Source organism: Trachypithecus francoisi, unplaced genomic scaffold, assembly GCF_009764315.1.
Source record: "Trachypithecus francoisi isolate TF-2019V2 unplaced genomic scaffold, Tfra_2.0 Lachesis_group3, whole genome shotgun sequence".
In the NCBI taxonomy this organism is placed as follows: domain Eukaryota; kingdom Metazoa; phylum Chordata; class Mammalia; order Primates; family Cercopithecidae; genus Trachypithecus; species Trachypithecus francoisi.
The window spans coordinates 11,129,243-11,148,989 of NW_022681468.1; the positions used below are offsets into that span (position 1 = coordinate 11,129,243).

Here is a 19,747-nt window from a genome sequence, read left to right on the forward strand (position 1 = left end):
CGCAGCACCACCAGGCTTGAGCAAATCCGCTCCAGGCAAACACCGGCGTGCCTTACGTACCGTGCTAAATTGTGATTGACGCTTCCTAATACTTTGTCATACAGAAATGCTTCACTTGAAAAAGTTTGTCCTACACTGTCTTTTGCTTACACCTGTGTCTTACTTGGGTTTTTTGTACCCCACGTTCATGAACATATTTCCCCAAACTTTCTGTGAATGCTTTTACAGATTGATTTTGTAAGGTTGGGATTTTAGCCCATGGGTGATTTTTTCTTGTGAATGACATGAGGGAGGGAATCCCCTCTCCTTGCCACCACTGCATGGTCACCCTGACCTGCACTGTATCGTCCACTTCTTCCCGGTCACAATAGTGGCCCCGCTCAGTGCCTTGGCCCCCTGCCCCATCCCTCCCTGCTCAAGGACTCTGCTCCTCTGTCATGTCCTCTCTCCCGCACATGGGCCCTTCCTCCCTTGCACCTGCATTCTGCATCTCCTGCACTGACACGCTGTTGCACTGTCTCGCGTTGGAAGCTCTCCCTTGCTCCCAGTTCTCCTGTGACCACCACGGGCCTTCCTGCCCTTTCACAGCAGGGCTTCACCCAGAGCCTGCACAAGTCTCCTCCCCTTCCTTACCTCCCACCGGCATCCTGCTGCTGAATGGATCAATTACAGTTTCCTTCCCAGTGTGGAAAAGTATGAAAGGAAACATTAAAATGTTACCTTAACATTTCGGTACCAGAAGCTGCACTTCTATGCTAGAAAGAGGCCAAAGAGAAGCTCCAATTCAGCACGAAAGTGGACAGTGTGCAATAAAGTTTAATTAACCAGTACTGCAAGGCCACCTTCACGGACTAGCATCCCTTCGTGAGCTGAAAAACTGAACAAGCAGAAGCACAAGCCAAACCCATCCTTCCATGCTCCCCACTGTGCAGATGGGCTCACTGAGGCTCTGGGTACACTACTGGCTCAGCACTGGATCTATTTCGGGCCAAAGTGTCAGCAGAACTGATACCCACAAGGCATCTGAGTCCACATCCAGACTGGGCTCCCTCTGTGGCCATCTCTTAAACCGAGCCACTGCCTGCTGATGGTGAGTTTCCAATCACGAGCTGCACTGGGGGTGCCGGAGGCCTGGCTGGGCACACATCCCAGTGGGTATGAAGGGAATTTGGGAGTGGCATCTAGAAGATCAGCATGAGGGGCACAGAGGAGAAAGAGAACCCACAGCTTGCAGCCAGCAGGGGAAACTGGCTCAGCGCACAGACAGGGCCCCTAGTGAAGTCCATCCAGGCCAGTTGCCCGAAGTGCAGATCCGAGTGGGACAGGACAGGACGCGTAACTGAGGAAAATGAGAGAAGCTGAGTGTTCAGGGGCCCCACTGCCTCCTGCCCTCAAGGAAGCTATGCTGGGTGTGCAAACAGAAGAGCAGGTACATGAAGATCCTCACTGAGGGGGCACGAGGAGACACCAGGCCAGAGGGGCAGGGCCAGCAGGGCCTGGGAGAAGACCAAAAGAGATAGTCAGTGAACTATGGAGGAGCCTGGCACCCCATCCAAGCTGCTGGGGTCAAAGGCAAACCCAGTGCCAGCCCCTCCAATGGACCAGGCCCTGCCTGGCCTGCTCCAAGCTGCAGCCCATCTGGGAGGAGCCCTCTGTGGGTCAGTGCTGGGTCCTCGAAGGCCACCGTCACATGGCACCTCAGTGCCATGGTTAAACCTAGGGACCCGAGATCATTAGATGTGAGCTTGATCACTGCTATTTCCTGGCTGTATGGTCTCGAGGAAATCATTCCCATCCCCAGAGTCTTAGTCTTTTCATTGTGAAATGGGTCATTAACATGTACACCTCACAGAATTCTCACAAGGATTAAATGATTAATCTTATTCGATGAGATCCCATGCTTTAGGAACTTATTATAGGGGCCCACCCACAGTAGACCATCACATCCAAGGGGCTGGGGAGCAGAGGTGACAGGTGGCTATGTAAGAAAAATCTCAGGAAACAGCAGGGAGGAGAAGGAGGCCAGGCCGTCTTTCTGAAAAGAGGAGAGGTATTCGCGCTTTCGTCTGATCCCTGCACTGAGAGGCACGGGCCCCCAACATACCAGCCACTCCACTGTCAGTCTTTCCTCTCTGGCTGATATGTGAGGACCAGCTGCTCCATGGAGTCGATCTGCAGGAGAGGGAGCAACCAACAGAACCTCTGGGAGATGCTCCTCCAGTTGGCCTTAAGGGCCGCCCATGCAGGCTGGCAGCAGCAGGCAGGGGTGAGGCAGGTGGGAACTCCGGCTTGTGGATTTCCCTAGCCCAGGGAAGGCAACCCTCCCTCTCTCCCCATTCTGCCTACATCCCACATGGGAACTCATGTACTGATCCACCCATCCACATTCAGGCCTCCTTGAAGGAAGACTTGAGCGACAGGAAGAGGAGAGACAAGAACCCCGAGGGGGCCAGGGGTACAGAAGAGAGAGGGCCACGGCAGTCACCAGGGGGCCACCTATCGCTTTCACCTGGAACCACCACACACTTGCCTGGCCATGGTCCACTATTTCCCAGAAATTGGAATCCGCTGCTCGGTACTTCCTCCCGGGGTAGAGCTGCCACACGGCGGGCAGCTGGGAGAAGGGCATCTGGCCGGAGGAGAGTGGCTCCCGGGTATGCACTGCCATCTGCCACAAGTGCACCGTGATGCTGGGTTCATACTGAAGGGACCGGAGAGGAGGCGGCAGATCAGGGATAGGGTTCCCTGCCAACTGGGCTGCATACTAGCAATGCAGGCCTAGATGCCCCAGCCCGGCCAGTGGGCTGCCAGGGTCAGAGGTAAATGTTTTCAGAATTCCAGACCAAGACCCTTGGCACTGGTGCCTGTGGCTTCATCTAGGATGACTGGGGCTCTTCTGGCCCCCTCTGACATGCACCCTGCCTTGCCCCACTGCAACCCCCAAATTTAGCCACTGTTTCCAACCTGTCACCACCTTGGGTTAAAGCTAAGTATTCTCTTGGGGCTCCATCTCTGCCATTGCCATAATTTTTTAAATCTTCGTTTTAAAAACAAGATATCCATGGACTCCTGGTTCTGAGGGTGATAGATTTTCCCCCCAAAATATACTGCAGTTCTGATCATGACCTTCACATACTTTTTGTTTTTTTGAGACGGAGTCTCGCTCTGTTGCCCAGGCTGGAGTGCAGTGGCCGGATCTCAGCTCACTGCAAGCTCCGCCTCCCGGGTTTTATGGCATTCTCCTGCCTCAGCCTCCCAAGTGGCTGGGACTACAGGGGCCCACCACCTCGCCCGGCTAGTTTTTTGTCTTTTTTTTTTAGTAGACACGGGGGTTTCACCGTGTTAGCCAGGATGGTCTCGATCTCCTGACCTCGTGATCCACTCGTCTCCGCCTCCCAAAGTGCTGGGATTACAGGCTTGAGCCACCGCGCCCGGCCAGACCTTCACATAATTATAGTAAATATACAAAATAAGGCTGGGAGCAGTGGCTTATGCCTGTAATCCCAACACTTCGGGAGGCCGAGGCAGGAGGACTGCTTGAAGCCAGGAGTTCAAGACTAGCCTTGGCAACATAACAAGACTCTGTCTCTACAAAAAATAAAAAATTAGCTGGCCATGGTGGCATGTGTCTACAGTCCCAGCTACTCGGGAAGCTAAGGTGGGAAGATTTCTCAAACTCGGGAGGTAGAGGCTGTTGTGAGCTATGATCACATCACTGCACTCCAGCCTGGGAGACAGAGAAAGACCCTGTCTCAAAATAAATACATAATAATAAAAATAACAAACTTAGGCTGGTACTGGAAGTTAGAAAGATGAAAGGAAAAGTAAAACCAAAGCTTCCTATGGTATGCAACAAAATGGAAAGTCTTTTACACAATTTTCTAAGTGTTTGTCGTTAGTGATAAAACGTCTTTTGAATTAAGAATATTAGCGCTTTATCAAAAAGACACGTTGTGAATGATTTTTCTCAGTCTGTTGTCCTAGCTTTTTTATGGACTGCTTTTGCAAAGAGAAATATTTTAAATTATGTGGCAAAAATCTCTCCTCTGTGTATTCTGACTTTAGATCAGAGATCAGCAAACGAAGTCCGGCTTACCATCTGCTTTTGCAAATAGAGCTTTATTGTAAATAAACTAAGGCTCCTTCCCTCATTCCTTTACCGTTGCCTTTAGCTGCTTTTGCACTGCAACAGCAGAGCTGAGTAGCTGCAAGAGCATAGCTCTCAAAGCGGAAAATGTTTACCATCAGATCCTTTACAAAAATAGTTGGCTGCTCTTTGCATTAGATGTGCCCAGGAAGCTTAATTCCCATCCTAAGACATCAATCTATTTTTAAGAAAGAGGGAAAAAAATACTAAGTAGGTCCCTTATCCCACCCATGGCTAAGTTATTTGAAGAATCCATTGTATTTCCCTTGAATCATTTAAAAAAAAAAAAAAAACTTAGAACTGTTTTTAAGAGTACAGTTCGGTGGCATTAAGTGCATTGACATGTGGAACCGTCGGCACTATCCACCTCCAGAACTTTTTATCTTCCCAAACTGAGACTCCATACCTGTTATTAACATTAACTTCCCATCCCCGACTCCCTCCAGCCCCTGGCAGCCACCATTCCACTTTATGAATGAGACTACTCTGAGTACCTCATACAAGAGAATCTGTCCTTCCGTGACTGGCATATTTCATTTAGTATAATGTCTCCAAGTTTCATCCATGTGTCTGACTTTCCTTCCTTTTTAAGTGTGAATACTTCATGGTTTGTGTTTTGTTTACCCATTCGTCTATCAATGGACACTGGGGCTGCCTCCACCTTTTGGCTAGTATGAATGATACTGCTGTGAACATGGATGTACGAATACATGCTTAAGTTCCTGCTTCAAAGTCGTGTGAGTATACACCCAGAAGTGGCATTGCCGGATTGTGCCGTAATTCTCTTTTTTGAGGAATCCTCATCCTGTTTTCCATAGTGGCTGCACCATTTCACAGTCCCCTCCATTAACACTTTCTCAGGCTTTTGAAAAACTTAAAATATTTGCTCCACAATTTTTGCATGCTTTATTTAGTGTATGTACAGAAAAGCCTTTCCATGTCCTCTACCAATGTTTTTTGAAAGAACCTATTTGAAGATTTTTTAGGAAATGTGTTATATTGTTTAAAACGTCAGTGAACTGGCTGGGCGCTGTGGCTCGCCTGTAATCCCAGCAGTTTGGGAGCCAAGGTGGACAGATCACTTGAGGTCAGGAGTTCAAAACCAGCCTGGCTCACATGATTAAACCTTGTATCTCCTAAAAATAACAAAAAAAAATAGCTGTAAAAAAAAAATAGCCTGTAATCCCAGCTACTCAGGAGGCTGAGGCATGAGAATCACTTGAGCCTGGGAGATGCAGGTTGCAGTGAGCCGAGATCACACCACTGCACTCCAGCCACACTAGAGCAAGACTCTCAAAAAACAAACAGGCAGTGAATTGTTTACAATGACCTAAATGTTTGGGTTTTTTTGTTTTTGTTTTTTTGAGACGGAATCTTGCTCTGTCACCCAGACTGGAGTACAGTGGCGCTATCTCGGCTCACTGCAAGTTCTGCCTCCTGGGTTCACGCCATTCTCCTGCCTCAGCCTCCTGAGTAGCTGGGACTACAGGCGTCCGCCACCAGGCCTGGCTAATTTTTTTTGTATTTTTAGTAGAGACGGGTTTTCGCCGTGTTAGCCAGGATGGTCGTGATCTCCTGACCTCATGATCTGCCAGCCTCGGCCTCCCAAAGTGGTGGGATTACAGGCGTGAGCCACCGTGCCTGGCCCTAAATGGCATTTTAAATATCCAGATAAACTTTCACCATATTATACTGAGGTACAGCCAGCTCCCCATTTCCGTGGATACTGCACCCATGAATTTAACCAACCTCAGATTAAAAATATTTGGGGGAAAAAAAAATTCCACAAAGTTCCAAGAAGCAGAGCTTGAAGTGACGTGTAGGTGTAGCATTAGGTGTTATTAGTAACCTAATTTCTATCATTGTGCTGAGGTTGTATATAATTACTACCCAGGTCATTTTCTATCAGGGACTTGAGCATCCACAGTCGGTCCTGGAATCAATTCCCGCCCTCACCAGAGACTCTACTGTATTTACTTTCTTCCTCAAAGACCGGCTGTGATCTAAAGCCCTCATCTAGGGCCGCCTCCTGAGTCATTATCGTTATCACCTGGGGAGCTTTTCAAAAGTAAAGAATCTAGGACTCCACCCAAGCCTCCTGAATTAATTTCCAGAATCTGTTATCAGTCAAATGCTTCCCCAGGCCAGTCAGGCGGTGAGCCACGTACAGGAGCATGTCTGTGACTCAGTTGCCACAGAGGTATATTATTCTCGTTTTGCAGATTAGTAATCTGAAACCAATCTCACCTTCATCCTATTGGCCCACCTGGTGCCTCCAAGTTGCAATGCTTTTGCTTATACTACTACTGCCTCCTTTCTAGACCTGGAGAACTCCTACTCATCCCACAAAGCCCAGTTCAATAGCTGCCCCATTTGTGAGCCTTCCTAGCATACACTGGGAATAGCACAAAGCCCTGAGCTACCTTAGCCTCGGCTTCACCGCGCAGTACCATATTACCTCATGTGGATAAGTTTGTGCCTGTGGTCCCTTCACGGGGGTGTTCCTGGGGCCAGGGCATTGCTGCTCTCCTAGACCTGCACAGAAGTGTTTTCCAGTACGGGTAAGAACGGCCCCCTCTGACCCCCACCGCGGTCCCACACGGGCAGGGGTCAGTGCGCAGCGCTCCCACAGCCTCCCCTCGTGCCCAGGACTCACTGTGCTGCCCTGGGAGGCGCTGCCCTGGGTGTTTGAGGCCCTGGCCCATTCCCTGTGCGAGGGATTGAACCGCACGACCACAGTCACCCAGGTCCTCCCCTCCTCGTCTTCGTAGATGCCAGGCTTCTGGATCCACAGACGGTCAGGGGGCGTCCCCAGACGCACAGAAGCTTCGGAGGCCATGGCAAGTCTGCACCCGGAGCCAGCCTGGAGGCTCACATGTGTGGACCTTTCCAGGTGCGCAATCTCCTTAAATGCAGCAGTTCCAGCGTGGGTGGGGGCGGGGCCAGCAGTGGAGGCGGGGCCAGTCGGGGGAGGGGGGAGGGGGGAGGAGGGGGAGGAGGGTGAGGAGGGCTGAGGAGGGGGAGGAGGGCCGAGGAGCGGGGAGGAGGGATAAAGGTTGCTTAATACGTGGGGAACCCCTATGCCATGTCAGGCATTTTTCGTAGGGTATCTCACTGACATCTCCCAACAACTCCATAAACTAGAGACTGTCACCCCCATTTCATAGATGAAGTATCAGAGGCTTGAGTGGCTTAGTAACCTGAACGAAGTGGGTAGCAGAGGAAGGGGAGGTAGCAGAAGCAGAGGAGGGGGGGGAGGAGGGGGGAAGAGGGGGAGGAGGGAGGAAATAAAAGCAACCTGCATCGGGGCTAGGCAGGGACCAAGCCAAAGAGCAGTAGGGTTAGGAACCCGGCCTGGGTCTCCTGGAGGGGCAGGGGCTGGATTGGGAGCTGCTGGGGGCAAAAGGGCAGCTCCCGGGGATAGAGCTGCCCAGGCTTCACCCCAGGCCTCTGCAAGGAATTTGGCTCCAAAGACCTATTCCACCTCCCTTCCACTGGTCCCAGTCCTCCTCAGCCTCCTCTCTGAGCTCCCCCTGCCCAATTTTCTGGCAAGTGATTCCCCTCCTTTGCTCCTCGCGACCCCCTGCCAACCATCCTGCCCCAGATCCTGAGCTGGCATGCACGACCCTAGTCTCTCCCACTCCTGTGGCCATTCCTTTAACAGGACTCCGTGTCAGGGGTCCTTCTCTGAGCTTAGAGCTTAGAGGCATGGGGGGCGGGGGGCGCTGTAACCTCTGTGGACTCTTGCCCCAGGAGGTATCTGGTGAAGGCGCATCCTGCACAAATCAAGCTCCCTCTCCTTAGAAAATAAGCCAGGGCCCTATCAGCATCTGAGATCAGGATCAGATAAAACCGACAGAAACGAGGCCACGTGGCCACCTGGCCAGCTCATCCTTGGCCACGGGACCCAGAGTGCCCACTTGGCCTGGGCGTCTTATTTGCTCGACTTTGTCAAGAGGCCACAGAAGCTCAAGAACATAGCAAGGTCCGTTCTATAAGCACCCTGGGCTGCTCCTAAATGCACCATGAATAGGAACCTTTTCCTTTTGAAATCCACATGCATGATTCTTCTAGTTCAAGTGAAAATTAGTATTGAGATGATGCCATTCTGCTGGGGAGATGTGAAAATGATTTCTGGACAGTCCTGATCCAGTGTAAGTGGCAGGTAGGGTAACCACTTTTGAAGAACTCACCGGGCAGCTTCTGTGGAGGTCTGAGCCTTGTTTTCATGGCAATTCCACCTCCTTCCCCAGTGTTTTTCCAAGAAACCAACACTTGGGGTGGGAATGGAGTAGGCCAGGAAGACAAGGGACATCACAGTCTCATATAATGTGATGTGGAATCACATTATATGTGGAATCATGTACGTATGTCACCTTTGCCGCATTCTATTGGTCAGGGGTAGGTCCTACCCTTACTCAAGATTATGAATACTAGGAGGCAGGGATCATGGGGACCCCTGGTCTCCTGGGCCCCCCGTAGCCTGTTTGCTGTAAGTACCTACCCTATGGGACTCCTCTGAGGATCAGATGAGGCTGTGTGTAAAGTGTTAAAGCCTGACACATAGTTAATACTTGAAATACCCTGGTCAATAGTTACGTTCTCAGACGAGTTCCCTCTCCCAAGCAGAATCCATCAGTCCTACCCTTGTAACCCCGATGCAATTACTATTTATCTCTATCACTTTCTATTGCAAATATATATATTGATATTCTCAACCTCATTCCCTGATGGGCAGGTGTGTAGCTGTCAGTGGGGTTGGAGGTAAAGGTTGCTTAATATGTGGGGAGCCCCTATGCCATGTCAGACATTTTTCATAGGGTATCTCACTGACATCTCCCAACAACTCCATAAACTAGAGACTGTCACCCACATTTCATAGATGAAGTATCAGAGGCTTGAGGGGCTTAGTAACCTGAACGAAGTGGGTAGCAGAGGAAGCATATGGACCCAGCTGTTCCTGGTTCTAACATGCATGCTGCTTGTTGTCTGCCTTTGCCAAGTTTGGCTCATTACATGGAAGAGGCAGAACCTGGAGTAGGGAGATCCACAGTGGCTACTGAAGAAATGTTGGTGGGCTCTGAAGGTGCAGACAGAGAACACCTTCCCATGAGTGGGTGGTCAGAAGGTAAGTAGAGTTCTCCATAGGCAGAAAGAAATAACTACCAGTTAGCCTCAAGGTGGAAAATTGATTGCTTCACCGATCACCCTCCTTGGCCAGGTCTCCCACTCCTCAACCCTTGGATCTGCTCTGCAAAAAGCCCCGGAGCTGCAGGTGAGAACAGTTTGGTCACTGGTCCTTCAGCTGGCCTTTGTCCATGTCATGTCTGAGATAAGGCTATGTCTTCTGGCCAAGTTGTCCATCTCTGGTACCTGTGACCTGAAGGATTCACTCTTGGGGGTAGGTGCCACCAATGTCTTTGAGAAGCACTTTAATCTCTCCAGAATTTCTCCCAGGATTGCCTGGTACTGACAGTGCACTCATGCCTGGGCGCAATGCTCTCCTCTTCCAGCAGAGGGAACCCTTCACAAGCCCCAAGCCCCCGGGGACATGGAGGCTGGACACCCGCTTGCTGGAAGGATTCCAGACCACAAACAAGGAGGCACTGTGCAGGGATTGGAAGGCTGGGTAAGAGTCACTGATACCTCTGCACAGTTCTCTTCAGCTCCTCCTAGGTACTGGACCAAAATGGCAGGGCAGACAAGATGCCAAAGGCAGACAGCCTAGACAGAGCGTGGTATAGATGGAACTGGCAAAATTATCCCACCAAGGAAGCAGCATGAGTAGACCTGGACAAGAGGTAAGTCATGGTGTGTCTGGAGATCAGGAATAATGAGGATTATCCACGCTCATATGATAAAGAATAAGAATGTGGTGGTGGTGGGGTGGTGGGGGCAGGGGTGGTGCTGATGCTCCATTGTAAGGATCAAACACGCCAGTGCCAGCAGCTGGTTTTGAATGAGGAGCAATGAATGTCTGAGACAAGGAGTGACATAAGTATGCACTTAATGTTTGAACTAATGATGAAACCAAAGAGTGGCTTAATAATCAAGTAGATCATGACTACTAGAGAAAAGACTGGATGGAGACTGTGCAGATAATAACAAAAACAAGAACGTCCAGAGCAAACTTGCAAAGTGGTAAAAGAAACTCAACCCAACCATGGAACTGAAGAATGGGGGTTTAGGAAAGTTTTGCTCATTTCAAGGTGAAAATGTACAGTATTTTCTTCTAAAGGTTTTATTTAGATTCATTTGTCCATGTTGATATCCAATTAACTTAATGCCATTTATTTAAAAGACTACCCGTTCTCCTACTGTACTGTATCATCACTTCTGTCACAAATCTGGGAACATTCATGTATGAGTCTGTTTCTGGACACTTTTCTATTCCATTAGTCTGCTTGTCTCTCCTTGTGTTGATACCACATTGCTAATTACTATAGCTTTAAAATAGGTCTTTATATCTTATAGTAAGATTCTGTTTCTCTGGAGAACCCTAATACAGCTATTGGCTTCCCTTTACATATGCATATGCATTTTAAAGTCAGCTTGTTAATCCTTCCCACCTCCAAAAGCCTGCTAAGATTGATGGGGATTGTGTTGAATCTATAGGTCTATTTGAAGAGAATTAACACCTCCACCATATTAAGCCTTACAATCCGAAGCGATTGCATACTGTATCCTCCCATATTTTGGGTTGTCTTTGATTGTTCTCTCTGATTTTATTAAATTAACTCTTAAGTATTTGATTGATGCCATTTTAAATGTTATTTTAAATTCTGTATTATGTTTGTTGCTGTTATAAAAAAATGCAACTGGTTTGTGTACATTGACACTCTATCCAAGACCTAGATAAATTGACTTAACTCTAATAGTTTATTCTTTGAGGAAATGTCTTAGCCATTGTTATCTTCAACTATTCCTGTCTCATCCTTTCTTTTCCTCTTTCCCTCTCTTTCAGTGACTCTAACTACACATTGTCAGACCCTTTAAACTGTGTACCATGCTCTCTATGCTGTTCTGTTTTGTTTCCCTTTTTTTCCCTCTGTGAGCTTCAATTTTGATGTTTTCTATTGGTTTATCTTCCAGTTCACGAATGCTGACATCTGCTATATCCAATCTGCTCTCAATTGATTTCTTTGCTGCAAATATTATATTTATTAGTTCCAGGATGCCCACTTGATGCTTTTTTTGAAAGATTAAAACTTTATCTGATAATCTCTACACTTTTAATCATTTTGTCCATCATTCTATTTCTTTGGACATAATCATAGTTAAAGTTCTTATCTAATAACTCTGGTTTGCTGGTGGGCCTCCTTCTATTGTCTGCTTTTTCTCTTGGTTTTTAGTTAAATGGTCTTTTCTCTTGAGTAATATTTAAAGGAATGCCAAATATTTTGTATAAAAGCACTGGAAAGGCTCTAGTGTTTTCCCCCCAAATACAGTTAACCCTATTCTCTGCTAGGCAGATAGAGTGAAGTATTAAACAGTTCAATACCAATAGGGACTTTGGAAAAGAATCAGTCTATGTGGCCAGGCACAGTGGCTCACTTTGTAATCCCAGCACTTTGGGAGGCCAAGGTGGGTGGATCGCTTGAGCTCAGGAGTTTGAGACCAGCCTGGGCAACAGTGAGACCCCCATCTCTACAAAAAAAAAAATACAAAAAGTAGCTGGGTATGGTGGTACATGCCTGTAGCCCCAGCTACTTGGGAGGCTGAGGTGGGAGGATCACTTGAACCCCGGAGGGCAAGGCTGCAGTGAGTCAAGATCAAGCCACTGCACTTCAGCCTGGGTGACAGAGTGAGACTCTATTTAAAAAAAAAAAAAAATAGCCTATCTACCTCTAGTTTGCCCTGTTCTTAGAGTATGACCTTCAATCAAGAGGCTGGTAGGTCTTTGTCTCAGCACCGTGAACAAAAGTTCTCTGGAAAGGAAATTAGAGGAAAGAGACTTTATATTCCAGTGAATCGTTTGCACACCAGGGAGAGGCAGCCTTCAGTGTAAAACAAGATGTGTTCCAGAGAACAAAGGGAGGGTTGGGGTTCTGCAGCAAAAGTTCCACCCCAGGTTCCCAATCAGGTCCATTTATGCAACTGAGAGATTCAGACTCAGGTAGTTCCAATTAGTTGGTACAGCTGAGCCTTGATTGGTCAAGGCAGGTGGGCTCTGACTGGTTGGTTTAGGCGTGCTCTGAAAGTCCCCAAGTCGAACAGAGGTGTTGGACTTCTGGGAACTCAGAGTACCTATGTGATTTCTAGTTAGCAGATGGCTGCTTGGCTCTATTTTACATTTAGGCCCCATTGGCCACTAAGGATCTTTCTTGAAAGATTGGCTCTTTTGGGTTCACATTTGTTCATGACACTAAGAGACTGCAGGAAATTATTTTGCTTTTGGGGGGATTTGGCTTTGCTCTTCAGCATCCTGCCCTGAACTGCTTCAAATTGTAAAAACCTGTGGTTAGAGGGTACTGGCCACACATCTGAGATTCCCTCAAGTCTCCACATTTGTCCAGCTGCACAAAGACTCATGGCTAATGTTCTCAGGAAAAAGCAGCTGTAGAGATGCCTGACAGCAGGGGTCAGTTCACCTGCTCTCCAGTGTTTTCTGCTCCTGCCAAGTTGTTCTCAGGAACTCCACTCTGTGGTGAGCCTTTGTCTTCTCAGGAGACCACAGGGAGCCTGGGCAACACGGTCAGACCCACTCTACAAAAAATACAAAAAGTACGTGGGTGTGGTGGCACGTGCCTGTGGTCCCAGCTACTTGGGGGCTGACATGGGAGGATCCCTTGAGCCTGAGAGGTCCAGGCTGCAGTAAGCTGTGATTGTGCCACTGCATTCCTGCCTGGGTGACAGAAAGAGACCCTGCCCCCCCCCCCCCAAAAAAAAAAGACCACAGGAAATTCCACTCTACTTTCCTGAGGTCTTCAACTTAGCCTGTTAGCCTCTCACATCACACAGCTTCACAGTTCAGCATGTCTCAAGGAGGAAGCTGGCTGGATGCTTGAGGCCCGTCAGGCCTTTCATTTGATTACTCCACAGCAGCCCCCGACTGGACTCAGCATGAATTTCAGTCTTTAGCCTCTGCCAGAATTATCAAGTGACAGCAAGGGAAAGGCATCTGCAGATGCGCACCTCTGAGCTGTCCTCCCTTCTCCAGAACTTTACTTCCTCTGGCCCTTGTTGCTTCCATAGCTCCCCGATGGTTTGGAAAATACAATCTTTATTTTTATCTAGATTTTCCATAGCGTGGCTGTAGTGTTACCAGAAAGGGGTTCCAATCCAGACCTCAAGAGTAGGTTCTTGGACCTCATGTAAGAATTTGGGGCAAGTCCATAGGGTAAAGTGAAAGCAAGTTTATTAAGAAAGTAAATACAGAATGGCTACTCCATAGGCAGAGCAGCCCTGAGGGCTGCTGGTTGGCTATTTTCATGGTTATTTCTTGATTATATGCTAAACAAGGGGTGGATTATTCTTGAGTTTTCCAGGAAAGGGGTGGACAATTGGACCGGAGGGCTCCTCCCCTTTAGACATATAGGGTAACTTCCTGATGTGTCCATGTCATTGTAAACTGCCACGGTGCTGGTGGGAGTGTCTTTTATCATGCTAATATATTATAATTAGTGAATAATCAGCAGTGAGGACAACCAGAGATCACTTTTTTCACCATCTTGCTTTTGGTGGGTTTTGACTGGCTTTTTTTTTTTTTTTTTTTATCACAACCTGTTTTATCAGCAAGGTCTTTGTGACCTGTATCTTGTGCTGATCTCCTATCTCATCCTGTGACTTAGAATGCCTAAGCTCATGGGAATGCAGTCCAGTAAGGTCTCAGTCTTATTTTACTCAGCCCTTATTCAAAATGGAGTCACTCTGGTTCAAACGCCTCTGAAAGTAGCATTGGCCTGTTACAAACCACTTCATCTTACCCTAAGAGAGGGAGAGCTTTTTTTTTTTTTTAAGGTAGAAGGAATTAAATTATGTCTTTGTGCTGATGGAATTGAAGCGGGAGAGAATGGCAAGGTATAAACTGAAGGCAAGCACAGTGGTGAGAGCCCAAGGGGATGACTTGGCTTGAAGGAAGGAGGGACTCTTCTTCCAGTGTAACTGAAAGGAACAAGGAGAATCAGCTCAGAGGCAAGTAAGGGTTTTAGGTTTGGGGGCAAGAAGAGGAGATTCCCTTCCTCCACCTTTCACAGCATGAAATTACAAATGGTTATTTTGTAATTTTCTAAGACCTAACCTTGGAAAATAAACATATGAAAATATTAAGAACATGTTTATGACCTTTGATAGGGATGACCTTCTTAAAGATGATGCACAAAGCAAAAGAATGACTTTTTTTCTTTTTTTTTTTGAGTGGAGTTTCGTTCTTATTGCCCAGGCTGGAGTGCAATGACACGATCTCAGTTCACCACAACCTCCGCCTCCCAGGTTCAAGCAATTCTCCTGTCTCAACCTCCCAAGTAGCTGGGAATACAGGCCTGTGCCACCAAACCAGGCTAATGTTGTATTTTTAGTAGAGACAGGGTTTCTCTGTGTTGGTCAGGTTGGTCTCAAACTCCTGACCTCAGGTGATCCGCCTGCCTCGGCCTCCCAAAGTGCTGAGATTACAGGCATGAGCCACTGAAAAGTATGACTTCTTATGACAATACATGAATTTTCAAAAGTGACCAGAGTAAGAGAAGATAGTAACAATATATAGCAAAGTATTAGTTTCCAGTATATGTAATGAACTCTTACAGATCAATAAGTAAAGGGAATAACCCATTGGAAAAATAGGGAACAGCTAGAATTTGCAGAAAAGGAGATGAAAATGGCCAGTTGCTGTATGAGAAGATGCTCAGTCTCACAAGTAATCAAGAAAATGCAAATTTTAAAAGTGAGATACATTTTTAAAATCTATAGTAGTGCCAAACAAAAGCACTTGGCAATATCAAATGTTGGAAAGCGGCGTCATTTGCCTTATTGACCAGGTCCCTTCTTCACAGGAGCTGGTGAGGGAGAACCAGGCTCTTCCTCCCGTGACCACCCTGGCCGGTCAGTTTCCACAGAACTAGCATACCAGGCTGGGCAGGCCAGCGCAAGTTTCTTTACTGAAAGTTGGGTCCATTTCAAAAGGACAATTTGGACACAGAATAGACAAATGTTAGAGTTTGAGAGTTTTCCCTTGAGTTTTGCAAGGCAAAACATCTAGTAACTTCAGTATTCACCAGGAAAAATTCCCCAGTGGCCTCTCCCTCCAGCCCTTTCTCCTGCCTGCCTTCAGGATCACCCCTTGTCTCATAGGCTTTAATTTTTCAGGTATCCTTCTTGGATAGATTCTATCCTGCCCACACGTGAGCCCTCTCTTCCCATGCCAAGTTTCCACCTAACCCTTGGTCTGGAGCAGGTGCAGGCTTCGGCCAGGTGGAAGCTGCTGGGTGGGTGCTATCTAGCCTTGGATGCTTGGGTAAGGAGAAGCGGGGTGAAATTAGGGTGATGGGCTCCAGCCTGTTAGCCAAGGTTGAGCCTGGCTTCTCTCATTCAAGTTTCCTCATTGGCAAGAACTGTAAGCCTGCCAGTTCTTTTATTAATAGATCTATAAAGTTGGCACCTCTCCCAAGGGCAGACCTTTTCTTTCCCATAGGACAAGACAGTCTAAAACCAAATTGAGGAAACAACACTTTCTCCGTTAGCACGGGCTTGTCCTGCCCTTGCAAACTTTGGTCTCATTATTGTCAGAGGGGCTTTTGATTTCTCCCCAGCTCCACTGAGAGGGGGTGGGGAGAGCTGGATTTATCCTTCATAGCTGAGCTTTGTTGGAAGAGGACCAAGGGATAAATTCATTCAGCCCAGCCATTCTTTCTCCTTCCCCATATAAATGGAGAAAGACGGTTCCTACAATGCAATAGTATTTTCCATTTGCAAATGAGTTAGGAAGCCAGGGGCACACAGCATCAAGCCTATGGCAGGAACTCTTGCCTCCCTTTCAGTCAGAATAATTGTCTCCCACCTTTTCTTCAGACTTCTGTTATCACATCAGCCTCACTCTGACTTGGCTTACAGCATGTAGGTTTATATTGCCTGGATCCTATTTCAGGCTTTCTATCTCTGTCTCCACTGGCCTCTGGGTCCCAAATGAAAAGGGGACCTGGAATATTTGAAACTGAAATGGGAGAGTTCCCTGACCCCTGTCCCATGACGTGTGACAGGGGCATAGCTCTTATGTTTAGCCACCACATCCTCAAACCCCTTACCGGAGGGGAAGCACACAGATGGGCAGGTGCAGGAGCCAGGGTGAGCACGTTTTGGGCTCCGGCCCCACGGTAGCATCTATGGGTGGGTGTCTGTGACTCCCGGAGTCCAAGTGGGCACATGTTACAACGTTGTTAGCCTTGCGGTCCATGGATGACTTAAGTGTTAGACAGTTCAGTGGGCCCTCTTGGTACTTAGGTCTTTGTCAAGTGTCCAGGAAGAATCAGGTCACACATAAACTTGAAGGATGAATGCAGGGGGTTCATTGAGGGGTGGAGGTGGCTCTCAGCAGGATGGATGGGGAGCTGGAAGGGGGATGGAGTGGGAAGATGATCTTCCCCTGGAGTTTGGCTGTCTAGTGGCTAATCTCCTCTCTGACTGCCCCCAGCCAAATTCCTCTCAACATTCAGATGTTCCTTTTCTTCTCTCTACTGTGCTATTCTGCCATTCTGCCATTCTTCTGCTCTTCTGTTTGTCTCCTCATCTGCCTCTGGAGCCTGGGGTCTGGGGTTTATACAGGTATAGGATAGGGGACATGGCGGGCCAAAAGGCAACTTTTGGGCATGAAAACAGGAATGCCTCTTCCCATTTAGGGCTGCAGGTTTCCAGGTTTGAGGGTAGGGCCTTTGCCAGGGAACCACCCTCTTCTACCCAGTATTTCCGGGTCTCCTGTCTATATCAAAAGCATATAGGGTTCGATGGTGAACAGCCCCAAATCCAAAGGTTAGTTTTACCTCTGACTAGTTGTGTGACTTTGACCTTATTACTTAACCTTTTTGAACTTCCTACTCCTCACCTGTAACACAAAGATGCCATCTACCTTACTATGTTGTTGTAAGAAATGGTAATCACATTTGTAAAGTCCCTGGCACATGGCAGATCATCAATGATAATTGATAATTGATAATCAGTTGGGGGACAGAGACCATTTCTTGTTCATCTCTATGTCCTCAGCATCAAACCAGTGCCAGAAACATTAGAAGGGCCCAGAGAGTATTTGTTGGATTGAAATATCCTTTAGTCAAATTGTTTCCTGGGTCAACATGAACCCAGAGGTGTGCTGAAAATATAATTCATTCTGACTCCCTTCCTGCCAACTCCTCACAGAAAATGTACTCAGGAATGAAAGTGTTCACAGCAAAACAAAGGCCCTGGGTATTGAGAGTTTTCAGTAAAATAGAAAGGTCTGAGGGGTCAGGAGAAACAAAGCATCAGTCCGCACAGACGGTCCCCCGGGGTCTCTGTAATTATCATGTCTTCTTTTGCAGGTCTGCTGTGTGACTGGTCTATTTAGGTTAGCAGAGTTGCCGAGGTGAGAGGTGCGCTCTGATTGGCCATGGAGGCTGCCCTTGTGTGCCTGGAGCTTTTCCTGACCGTGGTACAAAGCTTCCTCATGCAGTGCATGAAGATCCACCTGCATCTTCCCTCTGCTGCCTCTCCCTCTGGCTCTTTGGGCTATGGTTTTAAATGGTTCCTCATTTAATCCATCAGAATGACCCAGAAGGAAGCAATTGTTTGTAAATGGGTCACTCCCTCAAGCATGGTGGCAGCCTTCTTATGATGAAGAAATTGGGTCTTTGCAAATATTAAGTATCTAACTGAAGGGTAAGGGGAGAGAGGCCCCCATGTGTTACGAGCTCTCCATGGAAAATGGGCAGTGTTCCTATCTTTGTTTTAGAGATGAAGAACCAAGGCTCTGAAAGCAACCATCAGGATGGGCACGGTGGCTCACACCTGTAATCCCAGCACTTTGGGAGGATGAGGTGGGTGGATTGCTTGAGCCCAGGGGTTTGAGACTGGCCTGGGCAACATGGCAAAATCCCATCTCTACAAAAGGTAAAAAATTAGCTGGATATCATGGCGCGCGCCCCATAGTTGCAGCTACTCAGGAGGCTGAAGTGGGATGATCTCTTGAGTTCGGGAGGTTGAGACTGCACTGGGCCATGATCATGCCACTGCACTCCAGCCTAAGAGACAGAATGAGACCTTGTCTCAAAAAAAAAAAAAAAAAAAAAAAAAAAAAAAAGTGACCTCACTTAGCCAAGATCACAGAGGTAGCTAGTGGAGGAGCTGGAATCTGAACTTCAGCATGTTTGATTCCAAAGTTCAAACTCTCTTCTACTATACCACAGGTACCTGGTGGACACTGTAAACCCTGTTCACTGATTGAGAGAAGTCAGAAGTCAGGGTGGTACTCATGAGGTGGGGACATATGCCCCAGTAACTCAGCAAGCCTCTCAAGTTACATTGCCAAATACTAAATGACTCATCTAATCCACACAGAGCATCTGGGGCCCAGCTCCAAGCTACTCCATAACAACAGAGGGTACCATCTTATTTGTACTCAGGCCCTGTAGGATCCAACTTGTCTAGGAGATATTCTGGGGATGAAATGGAGGGGACCTCACTACACAACTCTAATAAATAGAATGCCTGATTTCCAAGGCCATGGTTGCTTGAATATCTGAGGTCCCAGGGATGCCAGCCAACATGCCTGGCTTTCTGGGGTTGGGAGAGGAAGTAACCCACCTCTCCCTACTCTCTGTAAATACAAACATTATGAGGACCCTCCCATCCTTAGAAACAAGCCTGCCCACCACCATCTTTTCATGATGGTCAATGTAGTATGTGGGTTAAAAACACAGATTCTGGAGCCAGATTGCCTGGGTTCAAATCTCAGCTCCGGTATTTACTAGCCATGTGAATTCCAGCAAGTAACTCACCTGTCAAAAGGTATAATGAAAAGACTACATACCTCATATAGTTGTAAGGAATTTATTAAATGAGCTGAAATGTGCTGAGTTCTTAGAACAGTGCCTGGCACATTCTAACTGCCTTAGGTATTGTTATTACTGAGTACTGTGCTAGCCCTCCAGCCTTCCCTTCAAAGCCAGACTTCTCAGAAAAGTCTAGAGGCACTAACCCTCAAGCCTGATTCCTGATACAGACCATCTCATGATCTTGTTTCTGCCAACCTGCCCACAGCCTCCACTGAAATTGATTTCTTAAAGGGCCCCAGGCGCCTCCTTCCTGAAGGTGATGGATGATCAGTTCCTTTAGCAGAAGTCATCCCAGTAACTCTGCTGTCTGCCACAATGCAGCCCTTCCCACCTTCTCAACCCTCTGGTTTTCCTTTGGTTTCCGTGCCTTGACACTGGCAATTCTCACCTTTTGACATACCAAAGTTTAAAATGTTAGGTGGAATTAAAATGAACCATCATCCATCTCCTAAAAGCTTTCCCCCCAAACTTCTTTTCCTTTTTTAGACAGGGTCTCACTCTGTCAGCCAGGCTGGAGTACCATGGTGCCATCATAGCTCACTGAAGCCTCGACCTCCTGGGCTTAAGTGATCCTCCCACCTCTGCC

At 47.6% G+C, this 19,747-nt stretch overlaps 1 protein-coding gene and 1 long non-coding RNA gene across 4 annotated transcripts; one reads left to right on the plus strand and one right to left on the minus strand.

The window, feature by feature from the left end:
• Positions 1–796: 796 nt before the first annotated feature.
• TCL1B (T cell leukemia/lymphoma 1B) lies at positions 797–7,033 on the minus strand. Of its 2 annotated transcripts, XM_033191437.1 has the most exons (4): positions 6,804–7,033; positions 2,531–2,701; positions 2,105–2,172; positions 797–1,496 (listed from the first exon to the last, which is right to left on the minus strand). In XM_033191437.1, the coding sequence occupies exons 1-3, from the start codon at positions 6,984–6,986 to the stop codon at positions 2,119–2,121; spliced, it is 408 nt and encodes a 135-aa protein (XP_033047328.1). In that variant the 5' UTR covers positions 6,987–7,033; the 3' UTR covers positions 797–1,496; positions 2,105–2,118. The 2 variants fall into 2 exon arrangements, with proteins under 2 accessions (XP_033047328.1, XP_033047327.1); XM_033191436.1 differs by lacking the exons at positions 797–1,496; positions 2,105–2,172 and having other exon boundaries at positions 2,217–2,701; positions 6,804–7,016.
• LOC117071455 lies at positions 966–18,148 on the plus strand. 2 transcript variants are annotated; one of them, XR_004432307.1, is made up of 6 exons: positions 966–1,090; positions 6,919–7,040; positions 9,151–9,275; positions 9,369–9,548; positions 9,661–9,948; positions 17,650–18,148. It is a non-coding gene; the product is annotated as an uncharacterized LOC117071455 (long non-coding RNA). The 2 variants fall into 2 exon arrangements; XR_004432306.1 differs by lacking the exon at positions 966–1,090 and adding an exon at positions 2,695–2,819.
• The last annotated feature ends 1,599 nt before the right edge of the window (positions 18,149–19,747 follow it).